Source organism: Lontra canadensis, unplaced genomic scaffold (assembly GCF_010015895.1).
Source record: "Lontra canadensis isolate GAN:19392208 unplaced genomic scaffold, GSC_riverotter_1.0 scaffold107, whole genome shotgun sequence".
Lineage (NCBI taxonomy): Eukaryota > Metazoa > Chordata > Mammalia > Carnivora > Mustelidae > Lontra > Lontra canadensis.
This window is the reverse complement of record NW_022631101.1, coordinates 3,132,458-3,152,584: the sequence shown is the minus strand read 5'-3', so window position 1 is coordinate 3,152,584 and position 20,127 is coordinate 3,132,458. Positions and strand designations below refer to the sequence as shown.

The following is a 20,127-nucleotide window of genomic DNA, read 5'->3' as shown; positions in this document are numbered from 1 at the left end:
AGGAAGCTTGTACGCCCTTGGGCTCTGGCAACCATTCATAGGGATCCAGGAAGCCCAGAGAGGGAGGGGGCCACGCCGGGAATCGCACAGCGGGATCCTCGCGACCCGCCCTGGAGCCCCCGAGCCGGGACTGAAATCCGGGATTCAGCGCGCAGCCCGTGCAGCTCCCGAGTGCCCGCCAGGGGGCGCTGGGAGCCGCGAAAGCTGGAGATCGCGCGTGGGCGGCAGGAGCGCGAGGTCAGCGTGCCCCGGCCGCGGTGGGTGTGGTCGGGGCGTGGGTCCCGGGCTCAGCCCGCGGTGTCCGCAGGCCAAGGCCCCCTGGAGGGAGCGCGCGTGCGTGCGCGCACATGGTGGTCCCTGTGGACAGCGTCACCTCTCCTCCAGGAGTCAGCCTGTCCCTGGTGTTACGTGTCAGGGGTGGCGTCCCAGGTGGCGCACGCTGGCGGGCCGGGCGGGGGCGGGGGGTGTTCGCGGAGGCACGATGTGCCCGAGCCCGCGCGATCACAACCCCACGCCCCAGGGCTTGGTTCCCAGGCCCCCGCGGCGGGAGGCGGGAGAGAGGGCTGTCCCAGAGGGAGGGCCCCAGAGTAACTTTTCTTCGGAAAATATGTCGGTTTGGCCCCCAGCCCAGGCCTGAGTCATCAGACTCTGCAGCATTGAGTCATGGCCTCCAACCCCCCGCCCCACTCCTGGGACCTTGGAGGGGAGACCCCCCCCCCCCAACCAACCTCAAGCCCTGCCCAGGGCTCTCCTTCCGGGGGAGTCAGGGGGAGAGCGATCCCCGCCCCCCCCCCACCATCCCAAGACAGCGTGACTTCCACGTGGAAAGAAGCCTTGGCTTTATTTGCTCTGTGGGAACGCTGTTCGCTGTTCGGTTCACAGGCCCCTCCTAGGCATGGGGTCGGAGCGGGGCGGGGGGAGGGGCGTGCTGATGGGTGTGGGAATCCCCGAGAGCATCGTGGGGGGGGCATCATCCCCACCTATGTCACCATTCCCCATCATTTCCATGGGGTCCCCCACCAGGGTCAAGCACTAGTATATGGTGAAGGCACCGAAGGGTGGAGGGCAGGACGGGAGGGGTCCCTTTAGGGAGGAGAGGGGAGGGCTGTAGCACCAAGAGCCCCTCCCCCCAACACATGCCCAGAAAGGGACTAAAATAAAGCCCAGGCGCCTTTATATCTGGTGGGGGCTCTACTTAAATACGGGCTGTTGGCAGAAGGAGCTGTGCCTCAGTCTACAATTCAGGCCACCAGCGGTGGGGAGCCTGGGGGAGGGGGCCACCAGGCTGGGTTTTCAAACCAGGGCCGGTGGGCAGAGGCCAAAAATACCTCAAAGTGGGCACACAGTCTGGGCAAAGCAAAGCTCCGAGGGGCTTTTCTGTCTGCTGAGAATCCTTATTAAAGAAGTGGGCAGAGGAGCTGAAGAAGGGTCCCTTTGAGGAAGTAGTGTCTCCCCTCTGAGCCCCCAGGTCCCAAGGCCTGAGAACAGGGGTGGAGTTGGGGGCCAGATGGGCAAGAAGTGGGGAAGGGGGTCTTTGTGTTGGTTATTGCAACCGGATGGCCACTGAACTACGGAGAGAGGTGAGGGGTCCTGCCCAGAATTGGGGCTCAGACTGGTTAGGGCCGGGTGTGTGTCTGTGCGTTTGTGTGACGGTGTGGGAGCTCTCTCCTGAGGATGTCAGCCCCCTGAGGGCGGATGCACGTGTCTGGGTTGCTGTCTGCTGTAAGGCCGGGGGCCCAGAACAATCCCTGCCCATCCAAACGTAGTACGTGCTCAATAAATATTTGAATGAACAATGACTGAATCGACGCCTCTGTGTGTGTGTGTGTGTGCACGCGTGTGCGCGTGTGTTAATGTCCCCGTGATGTGCCTAAGTGTACGTGAGGGTAGGGGGCATGGGCCAGGCAGAGAAGCCTTGCCCCTCCCCTGGTCCCCATGGTCTGGCGGAGGGGAGTGGAGAGAGGCCCAGCCGTACAACTGAGAAGGTGGGCAGGTGGCAAGCGTGCAGGCTGGGGCGGGGATGTGCGTGCAGCCGGCTGGCGCTCGGGGCCACAGCAGGGCAGAGGGAGGGAGGGAGGGCCGCTGGCTCACTCCGCAGAGCCCTTGTGGCGCCGCTTGGAGGGCGGCACGAGGCGGCGGGGCAGGTTGGCGGGCAGCCCGTGGCCCTCGAGCTTGGCCTCGATGAGGTGGCTGGCCAGGGCGAACTCCTCATCATCCAGCATGCCATCCCGGTCGACGTCACTCAGCTTCCAGATGCGGCCCAGCACCGAGTTGGGGAGCTTGGTGCCCACCATCCAGGTCTTGGCCTTGGTGCCACTCAGCTTGCCATCGGCTGGTGCCAGGTTGTAGAAGATCTCATCGTACTTGGATTTGTCCTTGGTCACTACCCACTCGGCCTCGTCGTCCGAGCCCTCCTCGCCGTCCTCCAGGGCCTCATCGGGCCCCCGCTCCACGAATGGGCCCATGTGGGTGCCCTCGAAGGCGCCGCCCTGCACCCCCACCTCGGTGCTCTCCAGCTCTTCCTGCCGCAGCAGTGGCATGAGCTTGGCGATGTCGTGGGTCAGCATCTCATCCAGGGCTTCCAGCAGCTTCGGCTTCAGCGAGTGGAACTTGGTGAAGTCGTGAGCCATCAGCATCTCCTGTTGTGGGGGAGGGGGTAGGAGAGAGGAGCCCTGAGAAGTCAGGGGGCGGCAGAATCCTTGGGCGGCAGGTGTTGATAGAGAGGTGCGAACCCGTACAACCCGCCTGTCCCACTCGGACACCCACCGCTCAGAAGAGACTGGGGCAGCGGGGTCCCAGGGGCCCGCCCCCTGTGCCAGGTGCCCCCAGAATCACTGGACGGTGGGGACATGAGCGGCCCTCTGATGATTTGCCAGCTGGTAGAGAAGGATTTCAATATTCCGATATCAGTCCCAGCCTTTCCTGAGCACAGCCCTGGGTCTAGCTAGCCTCTGTGGCACCTCAGGCTGCAGCTGGCCGGCACCCCCACCCTGGTGCAAATCGAGAAAATTCCATTCCTGCTGTTAGTTCCGTCACCCCACTTCACAGAAACGGGGGAGTGTGGCTTGCTGCCAAGTTTGGAGGTTTAGCCTGGAATGGCCAGATTGTCAGGAACTTGGGGGATACCCTGCCCACAGAAGATGACTTCTTCTAGAGCAGCCATGCGGCTGGATCTGTGGTCATGCTGCTTCTGTCCCATGGTCCCTCTGAGTCGTCTGCACCAGGAGACTCACGGCACAGACAGATCCGTTTCATGGACCACACTGATTCCCAGCACCAAGGCAGAGAAGCCCGCTGATCTGGACATAAAGGGGTAGAGGTTGGGGGGGTCTGGACTCCAGGGCCTGCCTGCCCAGGTCCCAACCCATTTCTGCCACCTAGGAGCTGTGTGTCCTCAGGCAAGTGACATCACCTCTTTGGGCCTCGGTTTCCACACGTATGAAATGGCTCAATAACATGAGCGCTCCCCTCCCTTGAGGGGTAGGAAAGGCTAAATGAATTCATCTGGATAAAGCGTTCCAGAACTGTCAGTGTAATCGTATTAGCTGCTGTTTATCTAGCCCCGTGCTTCCCAACCACAGGAGATGTTGCCCTTCCCCAGTGGACGCTTGGCAAGATCTAGAGACATTTTTGATTGTCAAAATCAAGCTGGGGGACGCTACCAGCACGCAGAAGCCAGGAGGATATGAACATCCCGCAATGCCCGGGACACCCCAGACCACGAACGCTCTGACCCCAAATGTCAGTAGTGCTGAGGCTGAGAACCTTGATCTAGCCCCCCAGCTCGGTGCCACACACGGGTCTCTAGAATTGTCCTTTCTAGAAGAGGAGCTACATGTGGTTATTTAAATTTAACTGAGTTAAACTAAATAAAACCTAATGGGGCTAGCGGCTACCATACTGGAAGTCAGAGTACAGAACATCTCCATCATGGCAGGAAGTACCATTGGACAGCACCATGCTGGAAAGGGTCCTTAGAGAGACTGGACCAGTAGCTTTCCGCCCTTCTCCCTCATCCCTTCTTGCTGGCTGGAAGGCATACAGAACGGCTGGAGTTTTGACAGCCATTCTGTACCATGCAGGGATCTTGGAACTGGAGGCCAGGTATGGGAGGAGAACTGATATAAAAGGGGACACTGTCCCTGGCTCTGGAAAGCACCAAACCAGACCACCTTCTAGGACTTTATGGAGAGAAACAAACTTCCATCCTACTGAAGCCACGGTTCCCTGGGGTTTGTCTTCATTCCCTTGTCCTAACTCACAAAACCGTGCCCTCAGGGAACCATTTGCAGGAGGTGCTTTCCAGAACCTGCCCGGCATCCCTTCTGTTTTCAAGGCCCCACCCTGAAGCCCACAGAAGCTGACCCCTTCCGCCTCCCCCCACACCCCCCACACCTCCCACCCCCGCTCCCGGGGACAACCTCCCACCTGCATCTTCTGACAGTCCGGAAAGTCGCCGGGGGATATGTGATGCTCCAGCTGGATCTTGGCAAAGATGACGGGCAGCTTGAGGATCAGCTGTTTCTTCTTGTTCTCCTTCCCAAACACGGAGGGCATCTCCTTCTTCAGGTAGCTGATGATGTATGCGTGGACCTGCGGGAGGACAGTGTCGTCACCTGGGGCCCCGCACCCAGAGCTCCTGATCCGCGTGGCCCGAAGGGGGGCCTGAAAATGTGCATTCTGACCCTTCCAGGTGAGAAGCTGCTGCAAAGGCAGAAGGGCCCCTTCTCTCCCAGGCAATCCACTCCCCACCCCCCATCTACATACCAGCTGGAGCCTCTGCCTGCCTGGATTGCCTTGTCCACATTACTGGACAGCTCCGTCTTTTGACGCCCAGCAGAATCTGGGCCCGGAACCCATCTGTTTTCACTGCTTCCCGCCTCGGGGGCCAGCAACCCCATGGCCCCTGGCAGCACCGCCTGCCTGGGGAGACACAGCAGGCCCCCCACTGGTCTTCTGGCTTCCCTTGTTCCTACCATGCCTTCTCCAGGTAGCAGCGGCTGCAGAGGTCTTTCTGATTTTTAGGAAACAACACCAGATCATGAGACACACTGCTCCAAAGTCTCCATCGGCTTTTTAACCAAATACAAAATTCCGACCATAGCTGACAAGTCCCTATGGCAGCAATTCTGAAAGCGTGGCCCGGGGAACCCCAGGGATTCCCTCCCCTCCCCAGCCTCTTTCAGGGGTTCACATAGTCAAAACTATTTTAATTACAATCCCAAGGTGCTATGTGTCTTCTGTGCTCCCATTCCTCCTCCCTGGGTGGCGGGGCAGTGGAGTTTTTAAAGGCAACAGGATTCGTGATACTATAACTGACTGAGTGCAGGAACAGATGTGAAAATGCAGAGGTCTTCTCAGAAGCCAGACATTTAAGGGACTTGCAAAAATGTAAAACCGGGCGACCGTCCTCTGTAATTTTATTTTATTTTATTTTTTTTTGGTTTGGAGATAATTTTCATAAAATGTATGGGACTTAGCCCATGTCCTGGGCTTATGGTTATTTAAAAACTGATCTTCTAATATCTACTATCCCTATTAATTAATATAAATTGAACTATCATAACTCATCCATAACATTTATAATCCACTAACTGCTGCTTACTAATAGTTACATGGTTATTGTTGGTTCAGCGATAATACTAGATGAATATTAAACATTTTCTTCAGTTTTAACTTCTGGTATGGCCAATGTAGACAGATTCAACCCATGTACCTATACAGTCTTTGGGGCGCTCAATCATTTTCAGGAGTGTCATTTGCTCCTGTGACTGGAAGTTTTGAGAACTGCTGCCCTCCAGGATTTGGCTCCTAGTGTTTTATCCCATATCCTTCACCCTTCCCTGTGCCCCCATGTCAGCTTCCTCACCTGCCATCTTTGTACCAGCATGCTAATCTTTTTCTTGCCACAGGGCCTTTTCACACGCCACTGTCTGCCTACTACTCTGCTCTGGTTTCCCCAAGCTGGTTCCCTCAGCATCTTTTTGATGTCACCTCCTCACAGAGGCCATCCTATGAGAAGCAGGTGCCCCAACCACCGCCATCCAATTATTTTCTACTGTCACTTCCCTGGCCTCCACGATGTTTATTGCGACCCATCCTTATTTTGCTTATCTGGTGGCTTACTTATTCTGTCTCCTTTCATCAGAATGCGAGCTCCAGGAGGGCTGGGACCTTATCTGTTCCCTCTGTCCCCAGTACCTGGCAAAATATGCACAGAAAGCACTCGAGAAATACTTGTGGAGGGTAGCAATGAACTTGGGAACCTTTGAGCCCCAATCTCCAAAGTTATCAAAAAACAAACAACAAGGGCAGAATCATGAACATTTTTTGAGCAGGAAGCTCAGTAATTAACTGCATACGCTTAAATAAAAATAGACTATATCTGGATAAAGACACAAGAAACTCCTCATGGGGGCTGCCTCCAGGGAAGAGGCCCTGCGAGGCAGTGGGGACGATCAAGGCTGGGAGGGAGCATGTTTAACCCAGCTTAACTGCTTTACCATGAGATGGTCTTAAAGGTTCAATGGAAAACATTCGTTTGAAAGTTCTCTTAATGAATCATAGGTTTAGAATGCTAAAAATTTTGGCGGTCCCTGGCTGGTTCTAAAACCTCATGTCCTCCCAACTCTACCACTCTGCCTCCTCCAGCCACCCTGGGCTCCTCCTTCCAGGCTGTTCTGCCTCAGGGCCTTTGCACTTACTGTTCCCTCTGCCTGGTAGGGCCTCCCCCAGACCTCCACTCTCCCTCCTTCAGGTCTCTACTGGGAGACCCTCCCTGACCTCCTTAAAACAGTCCCTTGCCAATCTCCTTTCCTCTGCTTCATTTTCCTTCCTGATCCTTATCACATACAATACTGTATGATATTATAGATTCATTTGTTTAATACCCACTTCCCCAGTAAAAAGTAATTCTACAAGGAAAAAAAAAAAAAAAACAGCATTAACTCATTTGTTCCCTGCTGTAACTCCAGGGTTCAACAGAGTGCAGAAGCACGTTGTAGGTGCTTGGTAAGTGTTTGTTGAATGAATATCAGGGGGCTGCCTCAGAGAAGCTCGGTAAGAAGGTTCAGGGCATCCTGGCCTCTTTGGAATCAGACCCGCAAGATCTTGGCCTCAAGTATCGCAAAAACAGTGAAATCGCCCCTTCTCGCAGCTATCACTTCAACCAAAGGGCAGAGCCGGGTGACTCATCCACTCCCTATACGTACAGACGGGGAAACCGAGGCACCGAGGGGCAGCTACTCAGAGTCCAGAGCGTCGGGAAGGTAAATGGTGTGAACCATTGCTCGATGGCCACACCAAGTGTGGCGGAATCACACGTGGGGAATGGGTGGGTGACACGGCGCAGCGGAGGGGCATAGGGAGGCTTGGTCATAGTTGGACCCTGTGTGAGGGGCACTGGGGAGCCACAGACGGGTCCGAGGGAGGGAGGGGAAGGAATAGTCCCTAGATGTCAGGGGCCAATGGGGCAGGGGCGTGGTCAGGCTGGTGGGCGGGGCCTGTGAGCGCGGGCCAATTGATGTGAGGGGCGGGGCCTAAAGCGGCTCCTCGGGGACCCAGAAGAGGGAAGGCGGGAGGGCGCTGATGGCTTTTCCAGAGAGGAAGCGGGGGAAGGTGCCAGGAAGAGATAAGGTGGGAGGGCGGGCTGGGCCGGGGCGCGGGTCCCGGACTCCGGGGTTTGTCCGGGTTTCCGGAGCCGCCTCCTGCCCGGCGGGGGCACCAGGTGTCCGGCGCGGCCCCGCCCCTCTGTCCCACGGCCCTGGGCTGTCTGCGTCCCCAAGGGGCCGGGGCCCAGGGGTCCGTGGGGGACCAGGGCGAACCAGAGTAGGGCCTCAGAGAGACACGGAGGAAGACAGAGAGGGAGAGATAAGAAGAGGGGAAGAGACAGAAGGAGAGAGCGAGGAGAGAGGAACAGAGAATGAGGGAAGGGGAGGGGAAGAGCCCGAAAGAGAGAACCAACACGAGGGAAAGAGATGGCCGCTGGGAAAGAGGTAGAAATGAGGAGAAACACACACGGAGAGACAGAGACACAGAGACAGTCCAGAGTCTGGGTGGGGGAGGAGGGAAAGGTGGATTCCGAGGCTCAGAGCGTCCCTGCTGGGCCGCTCCCTCCCAGGGAGGATTCCTGGGGTGGGGGTAGGGGCCCTGACTCACCCCTTCTTTGCTGCTCCTTAAACCAACACCTCGGGCTCCTCCACCCCCCATAGCCTTCTAGGCCTCCCTGCCTGCCCCTGCCCGGTTTCCTGCCCCACCTCCACCCTGGCAGCCTCCCCTGTGAATGTTCCATTTGGCCTCCAAAATCGCTCTCAAACCAGTGCTCTCCTCCCCCTCCCAAAGCCCTGCTCTGGATCCAGGCTCCTCTCTGTTCCTCGGTCCCCAGCCTCCTCCTTGGTCTCTAGCCTCAGTCTAACAGCCCTTAAATTCCTCTACCAGAAGGCAGCCTGAGTGAGACCCTATCCCTCCTGTAATCCGAACCCTTCCATGGCTCCCCAGTACCCTCAGGACAAAACGCAGGTTCCAGGCCACAGACCTGGGTGGTCTGACTCCCACCTCACCGGGCTCAGATTCAGTTACTTGCACTGTCTACACAGGGTTCAACATTGACAATTTCCCTCTTCCTTGAACTGGCCACCCTCTCTCATCTCCGGCCCACACACTTGTTGGTCCCACGGTCTAGAATTCCTTCCCCTCCTCACCCTCCCTTTCCTCCACTTTGCAGCTCAGATGCCATCTCCTCCAAGAAGTCCCCCACCCCAATTCCCCCTGGGCTCCCCAGTACCAGCCCGGCCCATGCTGGGTCATCACTGTCTGGGGATAAGTCTGTCTCCTCCCCTGAATTTCCTTGGTCACTGTTGTGTCCTCAATACCACCTAACACAGGCTGGGCATAGGGGAGGTTTTGTCAAATGAAGAGTGTTGGTTCAACGCCATTCATTCAATACATATTCACTGAGCACAAGCTCTGTTCCAGGTGCTGGGGATACAGCAGCCAACAAATCCTGACATCTGGTTCAGTGGAGCTTTCATGCAAGTGGAGACAGGCAGTAAACCCAGAAGCCCAGTGAATGGGCAATGTCCGGCCCGGCAGCAATGAATGCTATGAAGGAAACTACAACAAGGATAAAGCAAGACTCAGGGGCACCTGGGTGGCTCAGTGGGTTAAAGCCTCTGCCTTCGGCTCAGGTCATGATCTCAGGGTCCTGGGATTGAGCCCCACATCAGGCTCTCTGCTCAGCAGGGAGCCTGCTTCCCCCCCTCTCTCTGCCTGCTTCTCTGCCTACTTGTGATCTCTGTCTGTCAAATAAATAAATAAATAAATCTTTGGGGGAGGGGAAAGAAAGGATAAAGCAAGACTAACATGATGGGAGCCGGGAGGGACTTACAGTCATAAGAAGGGAGGGCAGACAGGGAAACGTTCTGGAGCTTGTTGAGCAAAGACTTGAAGGAGGTGGGGAGCGAGCCAAGTGGGAGGGAGGCAAGGAAGGGGTGGTTTCCAGGAAGCGGGAACAGTTAAGTGCAAAGGCCCTGAGGTAGAATTGACGGGAGGCAGGGCAAGGGCAGTTCCTGCCCCCATGCTCCAGCCTTGCCCCCCCATTCCATACACACATGCACACACACACACACACACACACCCCACCCCATGTGCTGCTCACCCGCACCAGCCGGGCCCTCTTCACCAGGTCGTTGAGCTTGCGCAGGGCAGCGTGACGTGGTAAGCCCTGGATGTCGCGGAAGAGGTCCTGCTCCTCCAGCTCAAAGAGGCGCCGGTTGTCCGGCACCAGGAGGGGCTGGGACCAGAAGGAGCCGATGTAGACACGCAGCACCTCGGGCGTGCCCACCACCTTGCCCAGCGCCCACATGAGCGCCCCGTAGACGCGCATCAGCTGCTGGGTCTCCACCATGTCCGCCTTGTTGAGCACCACGCGGATCTTGTCTTCGTGGCCCCGCAGGGCGCCGATGGCCTCAGAGAACTCGTCGGAGATCTCCAGCTTGTGCGCATCAAAGAGCAGGATGATGAGGTCCACGCGCTCCGCGAACCAGCGCAGCACGGCCGGGAAGTCGTAGCCTGGAGGTACACAGAGGAAGCGGTGGGAAGGGCTGAGGTCAGCCCCGCACCCTCCAGTCTTTCACAAGCATTCATTCCTTTGGATGGACAGTGGACTGTACGGATGTTCAGGTTGTTAACTTTCAAAAACCTTCTCTGGGCAAAACAGCCAAGGCCGCAAGAGTATCCTGCAGCTCTGCACCCGCCCCCACACCCAGGCCCCAGAATTACCCCATCCCTCTGGCCCCAGGCCCTCAGGACATCTGGCTACAGAGGGCCATCACCTGCCCCCTTTTCATTCATTCCTCAGGCAGGTATTAGTGGCGTGCCCCCGTCTGGATGTACGGGTTGTTAAAATACTGAAGTGTTTCTTAATAGACTCCTGGTGCCCCTATGAACCTCCCCCTACCCCGGGGGTCTTCCAAGTGCCTCCATCACCCCAGCCCCTCCCTAAGGCTTCTGGATCTCCCCACAATCCAGCAACTGAAGAGTTCACATTGGCTCTGGTTCCACTCTCGCCAGAGGAGATGGTAAATATTTTGAATTTATTTAATAATATTTACAGAGAGTCTTCTCTGTGCCAGGCGCTATCCTGGGCACCCAGAGATACCACAGAGGACACAGAGACAAGTCCTGGCCTTCATGGAGTATCTGTCTCAAGGGGCTTCATTCATTCATTCATTCATTCGTTCATTCCTTGTTCATTCATTCATTCACACCCTTTGCTTTTGCTGCTCGCTCACGTATTCAGCAAGCGAGGCTTAGGAAAGCAGAGAGGAGCCACGGTGGGCAGAGGGGTGGGGGGGAGGACCTGACTTAGCGGTCAGGAAGTCCTGGGTTTGAATTCCACCTCTGCCCAACCCTCTACTCCCCCCAGCTGTGTGAACTGAAGCAAGTAGGAAACCTCTCTGAACTTGTTTCCTCTTCTGTAAAATGGAGGTCCTAACAGAATGCGACTTGGAGGGCTGTTGTGGAGATTAAATGAATATAAATGAGCTAATATATAATATACCAAAAAAGCTTATCTGTAAAGAGCCTAAAACAGTGCCTGTTTTAAAATGCATGAGCTTGGGGCGCCGGGATGGCTCAGTCGTTAAGCCTCTGCCTTCGGCTCGGGTCATGATGCCAGGATTCTGGGATTGAGCCCTGCATCAGGCTTCCTGCTGAGCAGGGAGCCTGCTTCTCCCTCTCCCACTCCCCCTGCTTCTGTTCCCTCTCTCGCTGTGTCTCTCTCTGTCAAATAAATAAATAAAATCTTTTAAAAAATAAAATAAGTAAGAATAAATAAAATGGGCGAGCTTTAGGCATGTCAGTTTATACCTGAATTAAACTGCTAAAACAGGGGCAGCCTGGGTGGCTCAGTGGGTTAAGCACCCCACTCTTGGCTTCTCGGGTCGTGCTCTCAGGGTCACGGGATCGAGCCCCCCATCGGGCTCTGAGCTCAGTGTGGATCTGCTTGAGATTCTTTCCCTCCCCCTGCTCGCTCCCTCTCGCTCTCTCTAAAAATAAAATAAATAAATAAATAAAATCTATAAAAAAATAAACCCTTAAAACAAGGAAACACAATCTGGGAACTCGGTAAATGCTCAACAAGTTTTAGTTGTGACACATGTGGGACGCAGTGAAGGTCTCCCTTCAGGAACTGTCCCCAGAGCCATCCCGGTCCTGTACTCTCATTCAGCTCAGGCACTGAGGACACAGACCCGTCCCCAGAGTGGTTAGGCCAGGGAGGGGGAGCCCAGAGAGATTTAGGAGCCCAGTGGGGGCACTTGACCCCCCCTTGGGGGGGTCAAGGAGGGCTTCTCAGAACAGGGGACACGGTGGTGACCTGGGGGACAAGGTGCCACCTGGCAGAACAGGAAGCCGCTGCTGACTCCCCTGCCATCACTGCTTCCTCTCCCTGAATCATGGAGTTGGATCTTCAAAACACCCTCGGGAGACAGGCGCTTTTGTGATCCCCATTTTCCAGATGAGGAAACTGAGGCACAGACAGGTTGAGGGACTGACTCAAGACACACGGGTGGGAGGTGCGGAGCAGGAGACTGCATGGGTCCCTATGCTCTACCGAGGAGCGGGAGCTGGGGGCATCCTGCCGGGTGGGAACAGGGTCCTTGTGGCCCCTGGGGACTGGATGGGGTGGGGGAGGGGGAATCTGCTTGCGGGGAGGAAGGGCCAGGGAACCAGGAGCTCCTTCCCTCCCCAGCGTACACACACACACACACACAAGCCAGGATTTGGAAAGTGTGTCTCATGCAAGGCGGGAGGAAGGGAGGGAGGTTGAGTCAGCGCGGGAGCGGGAGACGTGGCAGAGTCCCCGGGGTGCACAGCTACGACACTCACAGGAACACAGTCGACCGCACACCCAGAGCACACTAAGCACACCGAAGTGCTTCACAGATTTGACATTGAACGTGAACCCTCCGTGCCACCTACAAGGCTGATGCTGTTATTACCCCCCATTTACAAACGAGGAGACTGAAACAAGGAGATGAGTGGCTCGCCCAGAGCCCATGGTTTAAAAATAGCAGGGCCCAGATTTGAACCCCGCTAGAGACCCCCCCTTTGCTACAATCACACACAGAGAGGCAGCCAGCCACGCCTCCCACCAATGCACACAAACCTGTGCACACATCCCAACACAATCACAGCCACAGGCTCCAAGATGTGGACTCCCATACATACCCTTGTGCTCTCTCCAACCTCCCACACACTTGCACACAGACAGACCAACAGACTCTCCTCCTCTTCCTCTACCCAACCTGCCAGGGAAAGAGAGCCCGTTCCTTTCTTTCTTCTCTTCCCACAACCTTGGGCCCCTACCCGGCTTGCCTCACTGCTCTCCCCTCCCGCTCTCACAGGCCCAGCTCCAAGGTGGCGCCCCAGGAACTCCCGGCCCCTCCCTCCTGTCTTCCCCCTCGGACTGGCCGCTCGCCCTCCCATTGCTTCTGCAGCTGCCCCCTGCTTGTCTCCCAGGGGGACCCGCGCCCGCTGGGCAGCGGCCAGGGACACCATCACCCTCTGAGCTCCCGCCCTGCCCGGTGGCCCAGCCTCCTGTCCCCTCTGCCCCACAAGGCAGACTCCTTTGCCCCAGTCCCACGCTGGCCAGGCAGACACTGCAGGGTGGCTGGTGGGGGGGCGGGGCGGGGTGCAGATGCTGAGCGGGCTATGCAGGGTGGGGGCCGGCTCCCCGGAGGCCCCGCTGGAATTCACCCTTGGCCGCTCCCCCTGCACAGCTGTTTATAAATTCCAGGCCCGGTCTTGGCCTGCGCCCAGGTTCCCCCTCCCAAGCCCTGCTCAGCCCCATCTGCGGCCCAGAGGTGAAGCCAGGAACATGCCCAGAGCCCAGGGCCTCCGTGCTCGGCCTCTGCCTCCTCCCTGGGTCTCCTGGATCTCTCTAAGGGCTGCCCACACTTGGGATCTCTCTCTGACTTCGCGTGTCTCTCTTGATCTCTCCCTGCCTCATCCTCCAGACCAGCCCAGACACGGAGCTGAGGCCTGCTCACACGTGTGCAAGCCCATGCCTCCCCTGTCCCCTTGGCATGCACGGACACGGAGCAGCACAGCCTTCCACGGGCTCCCTTCTGCCACCCAGCCGGCTCTGCGCCAGCTGACGGAGGCCCATGTCCGAGCAGAGAGCCAGCCGCCACCTCCCTCAGACCCAGGAGTCCGGGCCCACTCACCCCGGCTCACTCTCTGTTTGGCGCCCGACAGGATGCCCGGGGTGTCGATGATACTGATGCTCTCCAGGACCTGATTGGGGAGCTGGGCGCACATGAACCTGAGGCAGAGGGAGAGCCGCGGGTCAATGCAGGGAGAGGCAGAGGAGGACCCATAAGAAGGGAAAACCAGGATGGCACAGTGGGGGACTCAGTTACAGAGAAGGGAAGAATCTCTAAAGATCGGGACAGAGAATAAGAACCATAACCGAAATAAATAAATAAATAAGTTAATTTATTACTCAGAGCTAATGTTTACCGAGCACTTATTCTATGCCTTGTGCTGTGCTAATAAGCACCTCATACGGAAGTGAGGACTATGGTTATCCCCATTTTCCAGTTGAGGATAAGAGAGGCACAGAGACATGAAGTCACCTGCCCAAGGCCGCCCAGGTAGAGGGCAGGTGGACTGGGGCAGGCTGGCCCCACAGGCTTCACTGCTCCCCTGGAGGAGGCAGGAAGGGGGAGGAGAGGAGGGAATTGGAGCGGGAAAGAAAGAAACAAAGGCAGGGGTGGGGGGGCAGAGGCAGGGAGATGCACCCCTGCTTCTCAAGCTGCACACCTGTTGAGGAAGGTGTTCCCGAAAGGGTTGAGCTTGCGGAAGGGCTTGTCCGGGTCAACCACAAGGGCGTTCCCCGGCACGGTGCCCTCGGTGTCCCCGTGCATGACCGCCACGAAGCAGTCGGTGGTGGGCTCGGGCCCCACGCGGGAGCCTGGCACCTCCTGCTCCAGCAGGTACTGGATGAAGCTGGTCTTGCCCGTGCTGTACTGGCCGGCCACCAGGACCATGGGCTTGCCGTCGAAATCGGCGTCCTCTAGGGCCGGCGAGTGGAAGGCGCCGAATCGGTAGTGCTCCTCCAGGGGCAGCAGCTTGGTGCGGTAGAGCTCCTTGAGGGACGAGGTCACTGTGCGGATGGCCTCGGGCTGCTGGCCCCGGGCACCGCCCCGCTTCATCCAGCTGAACATGGTGGCTCCACGCTCCCCACTGGGCTCGCTGATGGAGATGGGCGCAGGTTGGGGGAGATCTGCCTGCAAGAGGGACACAGGGTGTTGTTGGGGGCCTGCCTCACAGACGAGGAGGAGGAGAAGGAAGGGAGCCGGAAGGTGGGATGGGTGGAGGAGGATGGGAGAACTGGCTGGGGGTGGGGGTGGGGGCAGCAGAGAGCACGGGAGGGCAGGAGGTGAGGGTTCCCGGAGGAAGACGGTGATTATTTCAGGAAGAGAAAGAGATGAACGGTGGGATGATGGAAGAAGCAAGACTGATGGTGGGAGACCAAGGGATGATGAGCACCAGGTGCGGACACAGTAAACTGACCACGGATCAGCAAACTCTGGCCGAGCTGACTTTTGAACAGCTCCCTTCCATGCACAGCAAGGATCCCGTGCAGACGGGCAGAGAGGATGGTGTGTGCCAAGGCCCCGAGCTGTGAAAGGCATGGAGCAGGTTGCGGGACACAGGAGGGGTGAGAAATAAGGCTGAAGGGTTGGCTGAGTGCACCCAGGTCATGAGGGGCCTCAGTTGATCCCAAGAATATGAAGATTTCTGATCACCGCATGCCAGATGCTGCTCTAACTCATTTAATCTTCCTAACAATGTGGTAAGGTAGGGCTATTATTATCCCCATGTTTCTGATGCACAAAGGGGGCTCACAAAGATAGCAGTAACTTGCCCAAGATCACTTGGTTAGAAAACGCTCAGTCTGGGACACCAGGCAACCTGACCTCAGAACATGTACTCCTATCATAGGTCTGTGTTAGAAAGAGAGAATTACCAACTCAGCAGCAACAAGCACCCCCACCCAGACTGTGTTTTCAATATTCCCTTACTATCTTTTCATTCTCTGTAGGATCTGTAGTGATGTCCCCTCTTTCATTCCTGAAATCAGTCATTTGTGTCTTTTTCTTTCTTTTTTTTTTTTTTCTTCCTTCATCAGTCTAAGTAGATGCTTATAATTTACTGATCTTTCACAGAACCAGGCTTTGGTCAGATTGGAGTCTCCAAATACCATTTTCCATTAAACAAACAAACAAAAACTGAACTTCTTGTAGAAATGACTGATTCCAAGGCTGGAGCAGGAGAACAAATGAGCCTGATCAGGTAGTGGGAAGGTGGGCAAAGATGTAAGGGACATGCTACTGGGAAATAGGGACCAGCCTAAAGGAGCTCCCACTGGCCAAAGATGGGACGATTTGAGCATCAAAATTAACTGCATATCAAAAATGTTAAGATCCATAAAATCACAATGATACTTAAAGGAAAATAAATGTATAGAGAGGAAAAGGGGTAGAGGGGAAAGAGTGTCAGAGAGGTAAAGGAGAGGCGGGAGCTGGGAACTGGGATGTTGGCAGAGAGGGGCGGGCCTGGGTGGTGTCCTGGGGAGGGAGGGGTCTGAGGGACATTTTAGAGGTAGCTGGACAGGCCGTTGCGTTGGTGAAGTAGCAGAGGAGCTCTTGAGTGGGAGGAGGGGCCAAATAGGACAGAGATGGGTGAGGTCAGTAGAGGGAGACTCCAAGGAGGGGATCTCTTCTGGCTGAGAGGATGGGGAGGTGACTTGGGAGTGGGGGCAACTGAGCACGAGGGGAAGGAACAGGGATGTCGGGGGCACTGTCACAGGCTGGAAGGAGCTGGAGGCAGACAAGGAGATTTCACGGAGCGGGGTGCTGGGGACACCGCTACACATTGCGTGGGGGTGGGGACTGAGAGTCTTGGGGGCGGCAGGGTAATAATCAGACTTCTAGGCTCCGCGGACCGGGCGGGCTTTGGGAGGCTACAGTGGCGGTCGGGGACCACTCACCGATGGGCGCGCAGGCGGCTGCACCGGGCGGCGGGCTGGACGGGGGTCCCGCGGGGATCCGAGGCGCCCGCGGAGCGGCCTGTGCTCCAGGTCCTGTCCCGAGCCGTCTGAGCCGGGTGGGGCCCAGAGCGGGGAGGAGGGAAGGGAGGGGCGGGGGGGCGGGACCAGGCGCCCCCCCTCCCTAAACCGGGAACCTGGCCTCTGGCGCCCCCTCGTGGACAGTGGCAGGGCGGCTTCTCGAGATGGGTGAGAGCGGGGCTTTCAATCCCGGTTCAAAATCCCGATCTCTGCCGCTCCTCTTAACCTGGGAATGCTAATATTAATACTACGACTAACAACCACAGCAGCAGCAGCAGCAGCAGCAGCAGCAATAATAATAATAATTTTAAAACTTACCTGACTTCATGAAATTCCTCTTCTCACAACCCATCCTGGCTTCTCTTTTGAGAACTCAAAGTAAAAGCCAAAGCCCTCAATGGGGCCTACAAGGCCCTACGCGCATCCGCCTGTTCCCTCGGCCCTCACCTCCCTCCTTTTCCCCGTGGCTCACTCTGCTCTAACCACACTGGCTTCTTTGCTGCTCCTCAAGCACTCCAACAGCCCTCCGACCTCAGGGCCTTTGCACCTGATGTTCCTGCCACCTAAACGGCTCTTCCCCCAGGGATGCGAACAGCTCACTCCCTCTCCTCATTCGTGTCTGCTCAAATGTCACCTCTTCACAGAATCCCTCCCTGATCTCTCTATTTAAGGCTGCCCCCCCACATCCAACCATCCATTTTCACTGTTTTATTTTTCTCCAAAGATCGGATTATTCCATATTTCTCTGCCTAAGTGACTATCTCCCTAGCAAGAGCACAAGCCCTCCGAGGACTGGGATTTCCAACTGGGTGGTTTTCTGCCATGTCCCCAGGCTAGCACCGTGCCAGACACACCAAAAGGACTCAGTAAATATTTGTTGATTTAATCTTTCACGATCACTGAATGCCTCCTTACATGCAGATTTATTAGTTAAGAGCATTAGCTCATTGAGTTCTTAGAATGTCCCTGAGAAGTGGCAATCGCTATCCCCATTTTACAGATGAGATAAATGAGTCCCAGAGAAGTGAAATGAAAAAGCACAGAGAGATCATTCAGGGCTTAGAGCCACACCTGGCCCCTAGCAGATGCTTAAAAAATATCAGGTTTTATAATCCAGGTCTGGAGCTGAGTTTTCTCTCTCAGCATGGGAGTCAGAGCATACAAAGCCTTGAGTCAAATCCCAGCCTTGCTACTTGCTTGCAAGAGAACCTCAGGGAAGAGATCTTGCCTCTCTGAGCCTCAGTTTCCCCATCTGTCTTGCTACACAGGACCATTTCCTTTGGGTCTTTGTTCAGATGGTGCCTCCTTTGTGAGTCCTACCCTGACCCCTCCAACACCCCCCATCACCCCAGTTCCTACTTCTTTTTCCTTCCTAGCACTTAGCACCATCAGCAGAAGAGAGATGTTTCTTATTTTTACTTCTTTCTGAGATTTTATTTTCGTGTATTTATTTTCAGTGTGACTTATTTTGAATCTTTCCCTGCAGGAATGTCGGCTTCTCACAGGCAGTGGCTTGGGTCTGTTTTGTTTACTTTTGTCACCCCAGTGCCTAGAGCAGGGCCCAGCACCCAGCAGGCACTCAGTTAAATATTAATTGGCTGAATTCAATAAGGTACATAATGGGGAGGGGGGCGCCTGGGTGGCTCAGTTGGTTAAGCATCTGTCTTCCTGGCTCAGTTCGTGATCTCAGGGTCCTGGGATCGAGCCCCCGCATCAGGCTCCCTGCTCAGCCCAGAGCCTGCTTCTCCCTCTCCCTCTGCCTGCCACTCCCCCTGCTTGTGCTCTCTCTCTCTGTGTCAAATAAATAAATAAAATCTTTTTTAAAAAGGAGTCAACTGTATTCCATAAAGAGGCATATGAATATAATACATTTTATACATAATTATAATATATAATTACAATGCATGATCACATATTATGCATAACAGAATATATATTATAAATATTTAATAACAGGCCTGAGTATAGTGGTGACTAACGTTATTACAGCCAAGAGCAAGGTCCTCTTCTAGAATCTTCACATGGGGCGCCTCCCTTCCCCCTCAGAGGCAACCCCTCAGTTGAGTTTCGGGAGGGTCCGTGAACTTGGACATGGAGAGAAAAATGACATCTGGATCCTTCGCTGAGATTTCACAGTTTCCATCAACCATGAACAAAACAAAGCACAATGACATCAGCGGGACTTGTGTCACTGCCATGGCGGGGAATGTGGCAGTTTTCACCACATCGTGGTAATTTTGGAGATTTCCAATGATTGTTTACTCGCCGCTGATGACACCACCACTAGCTCTTTCTAATTAGTGTCTTGACGCAAGAGCTCTTATTACCATGTCACAGATTCATGGTGGGGGGAGCAGGGGCTTTAAATACACTGACAGCTGGATTTCAGGATAATCGGTCCCCTTGTCATCTGCCCTGCCTCCTTTTATTTTTATTTTTATCAATATTTTATTTATTTATTTGAGAGAGAGAGAGAGAGAGCCCATGAGTGAGAGGGGGGAGGGGCAGAGGGAGGGGAAGAAGCAGACTCCCCGCGGATGGGGGAACCCGATGCGGGCTCAACCCCAGGACCCTGAGATCATGACCTGAGCCCAGGGCAGAGGCTTAAAGGACTGAGCCACCCACGCACCCAGGACGATCCTGCCTCATTAAACAGGCTTTGAGCTACTGTCTTGTGTCCCTGGGTCACTGATCTCTGAATCAGGAAGTCTCCGTGTGACAAGTCTCCCTGTGCTCTTATAGCCTCTGGAGCCCTCTTTCCAAGGCACAAGCTCACGGTTTTGTGGGTTTTTCCCCCCAGCTCTCTCCCTCTTCAGCTGTCAAAACCTGGTGGAGAAATTCTGGCACATTCTACAACATGAAACCTTGGGGACATCGTGCCAAGTGGAATAAGCCAGTCACAAAAGAACAGATACTGTCTGATCCCACTGGGGATGTGCTGAGAGCGTCAGAGCCATTAGGCCCGGATGCAGAATGGTGATGGGCAGGGCTCGAGGAGAGAGAGATGGGGTGTGTGGGGTTAGAGTTTCAAGTTCCGAGGATAGCCAGTGGTGGTGTTTGCACAACATGAAGGGAGCTACTTAATGCCACTGGGCAGTATACTCAGAAATGGTTAAAGTGGTCAATTTTATGTCGTGTGTTTTCTCCCACAATCAAAGAAAAAAAAAAAATAGATGGAGCAAGTGGCCAGCCAGAAGTTAGGGATGAACTTTGGATGCTGTCAGTCTAGGGTTCCAATCCTGCTCTGTGCCCAGGTCTCTTTTTTCCCCAGATGCCTCAGCTAGAGAAAAGGGGACGCCATACGCACCCATCCAGCTGCTTCTGGGATCTGGGAGCAAGGGTCTATGAAGTTTGGTGTCCAGTTTGGTCTCCAGTGAGGGGTGACCGGGGGTGTGGGGGGGGTGGGAGGTGGGGTGGTTCTGGCTCCCTCACCGCCCTCTCAGAAAGGCCTTGTTCTTGCCCCCCCCCCCCCCCCCCCCCCCCCCCCCCCC

At 55.6% G+C, this 20,127-nt stretch overlaps 1 protein-coding gene across 1 annotated transcript; it reads right to left on the bottom strand.

Annotated features, from left to right (window-relative positions):
* Positions 1-914: 914 nt before the first annotated feature.
* Positions 915-16,679, bottom strand: EHD2 (EH domain containing 2). Its single transcript, XM_032839109.1, has 6 exons — positions 16,559-16,679; positions 14,326-14,792; positions 13,728-13,825; positions 9,656-10,068; positions 4,429-4,593; positions 915-2,639 (listed from the first exon to the last, which is right to left on the bottom strand). The coding sequence occupies exons 2-6, from the start codon at positions 14,727-14,729 to the stop codon at positions 2,088-2,090; spliced, it is 1,632 nt and encodes a 543-aa protein (XP_032695000.1). The 5' UTR covers positions 14,730-14,792; positions 16,559-16,679; the 3' UTR covers positions 915-2,087.
* Between the last annotated feature and the right edge of the window lie 3,448 nt (positions 16,680-20,127).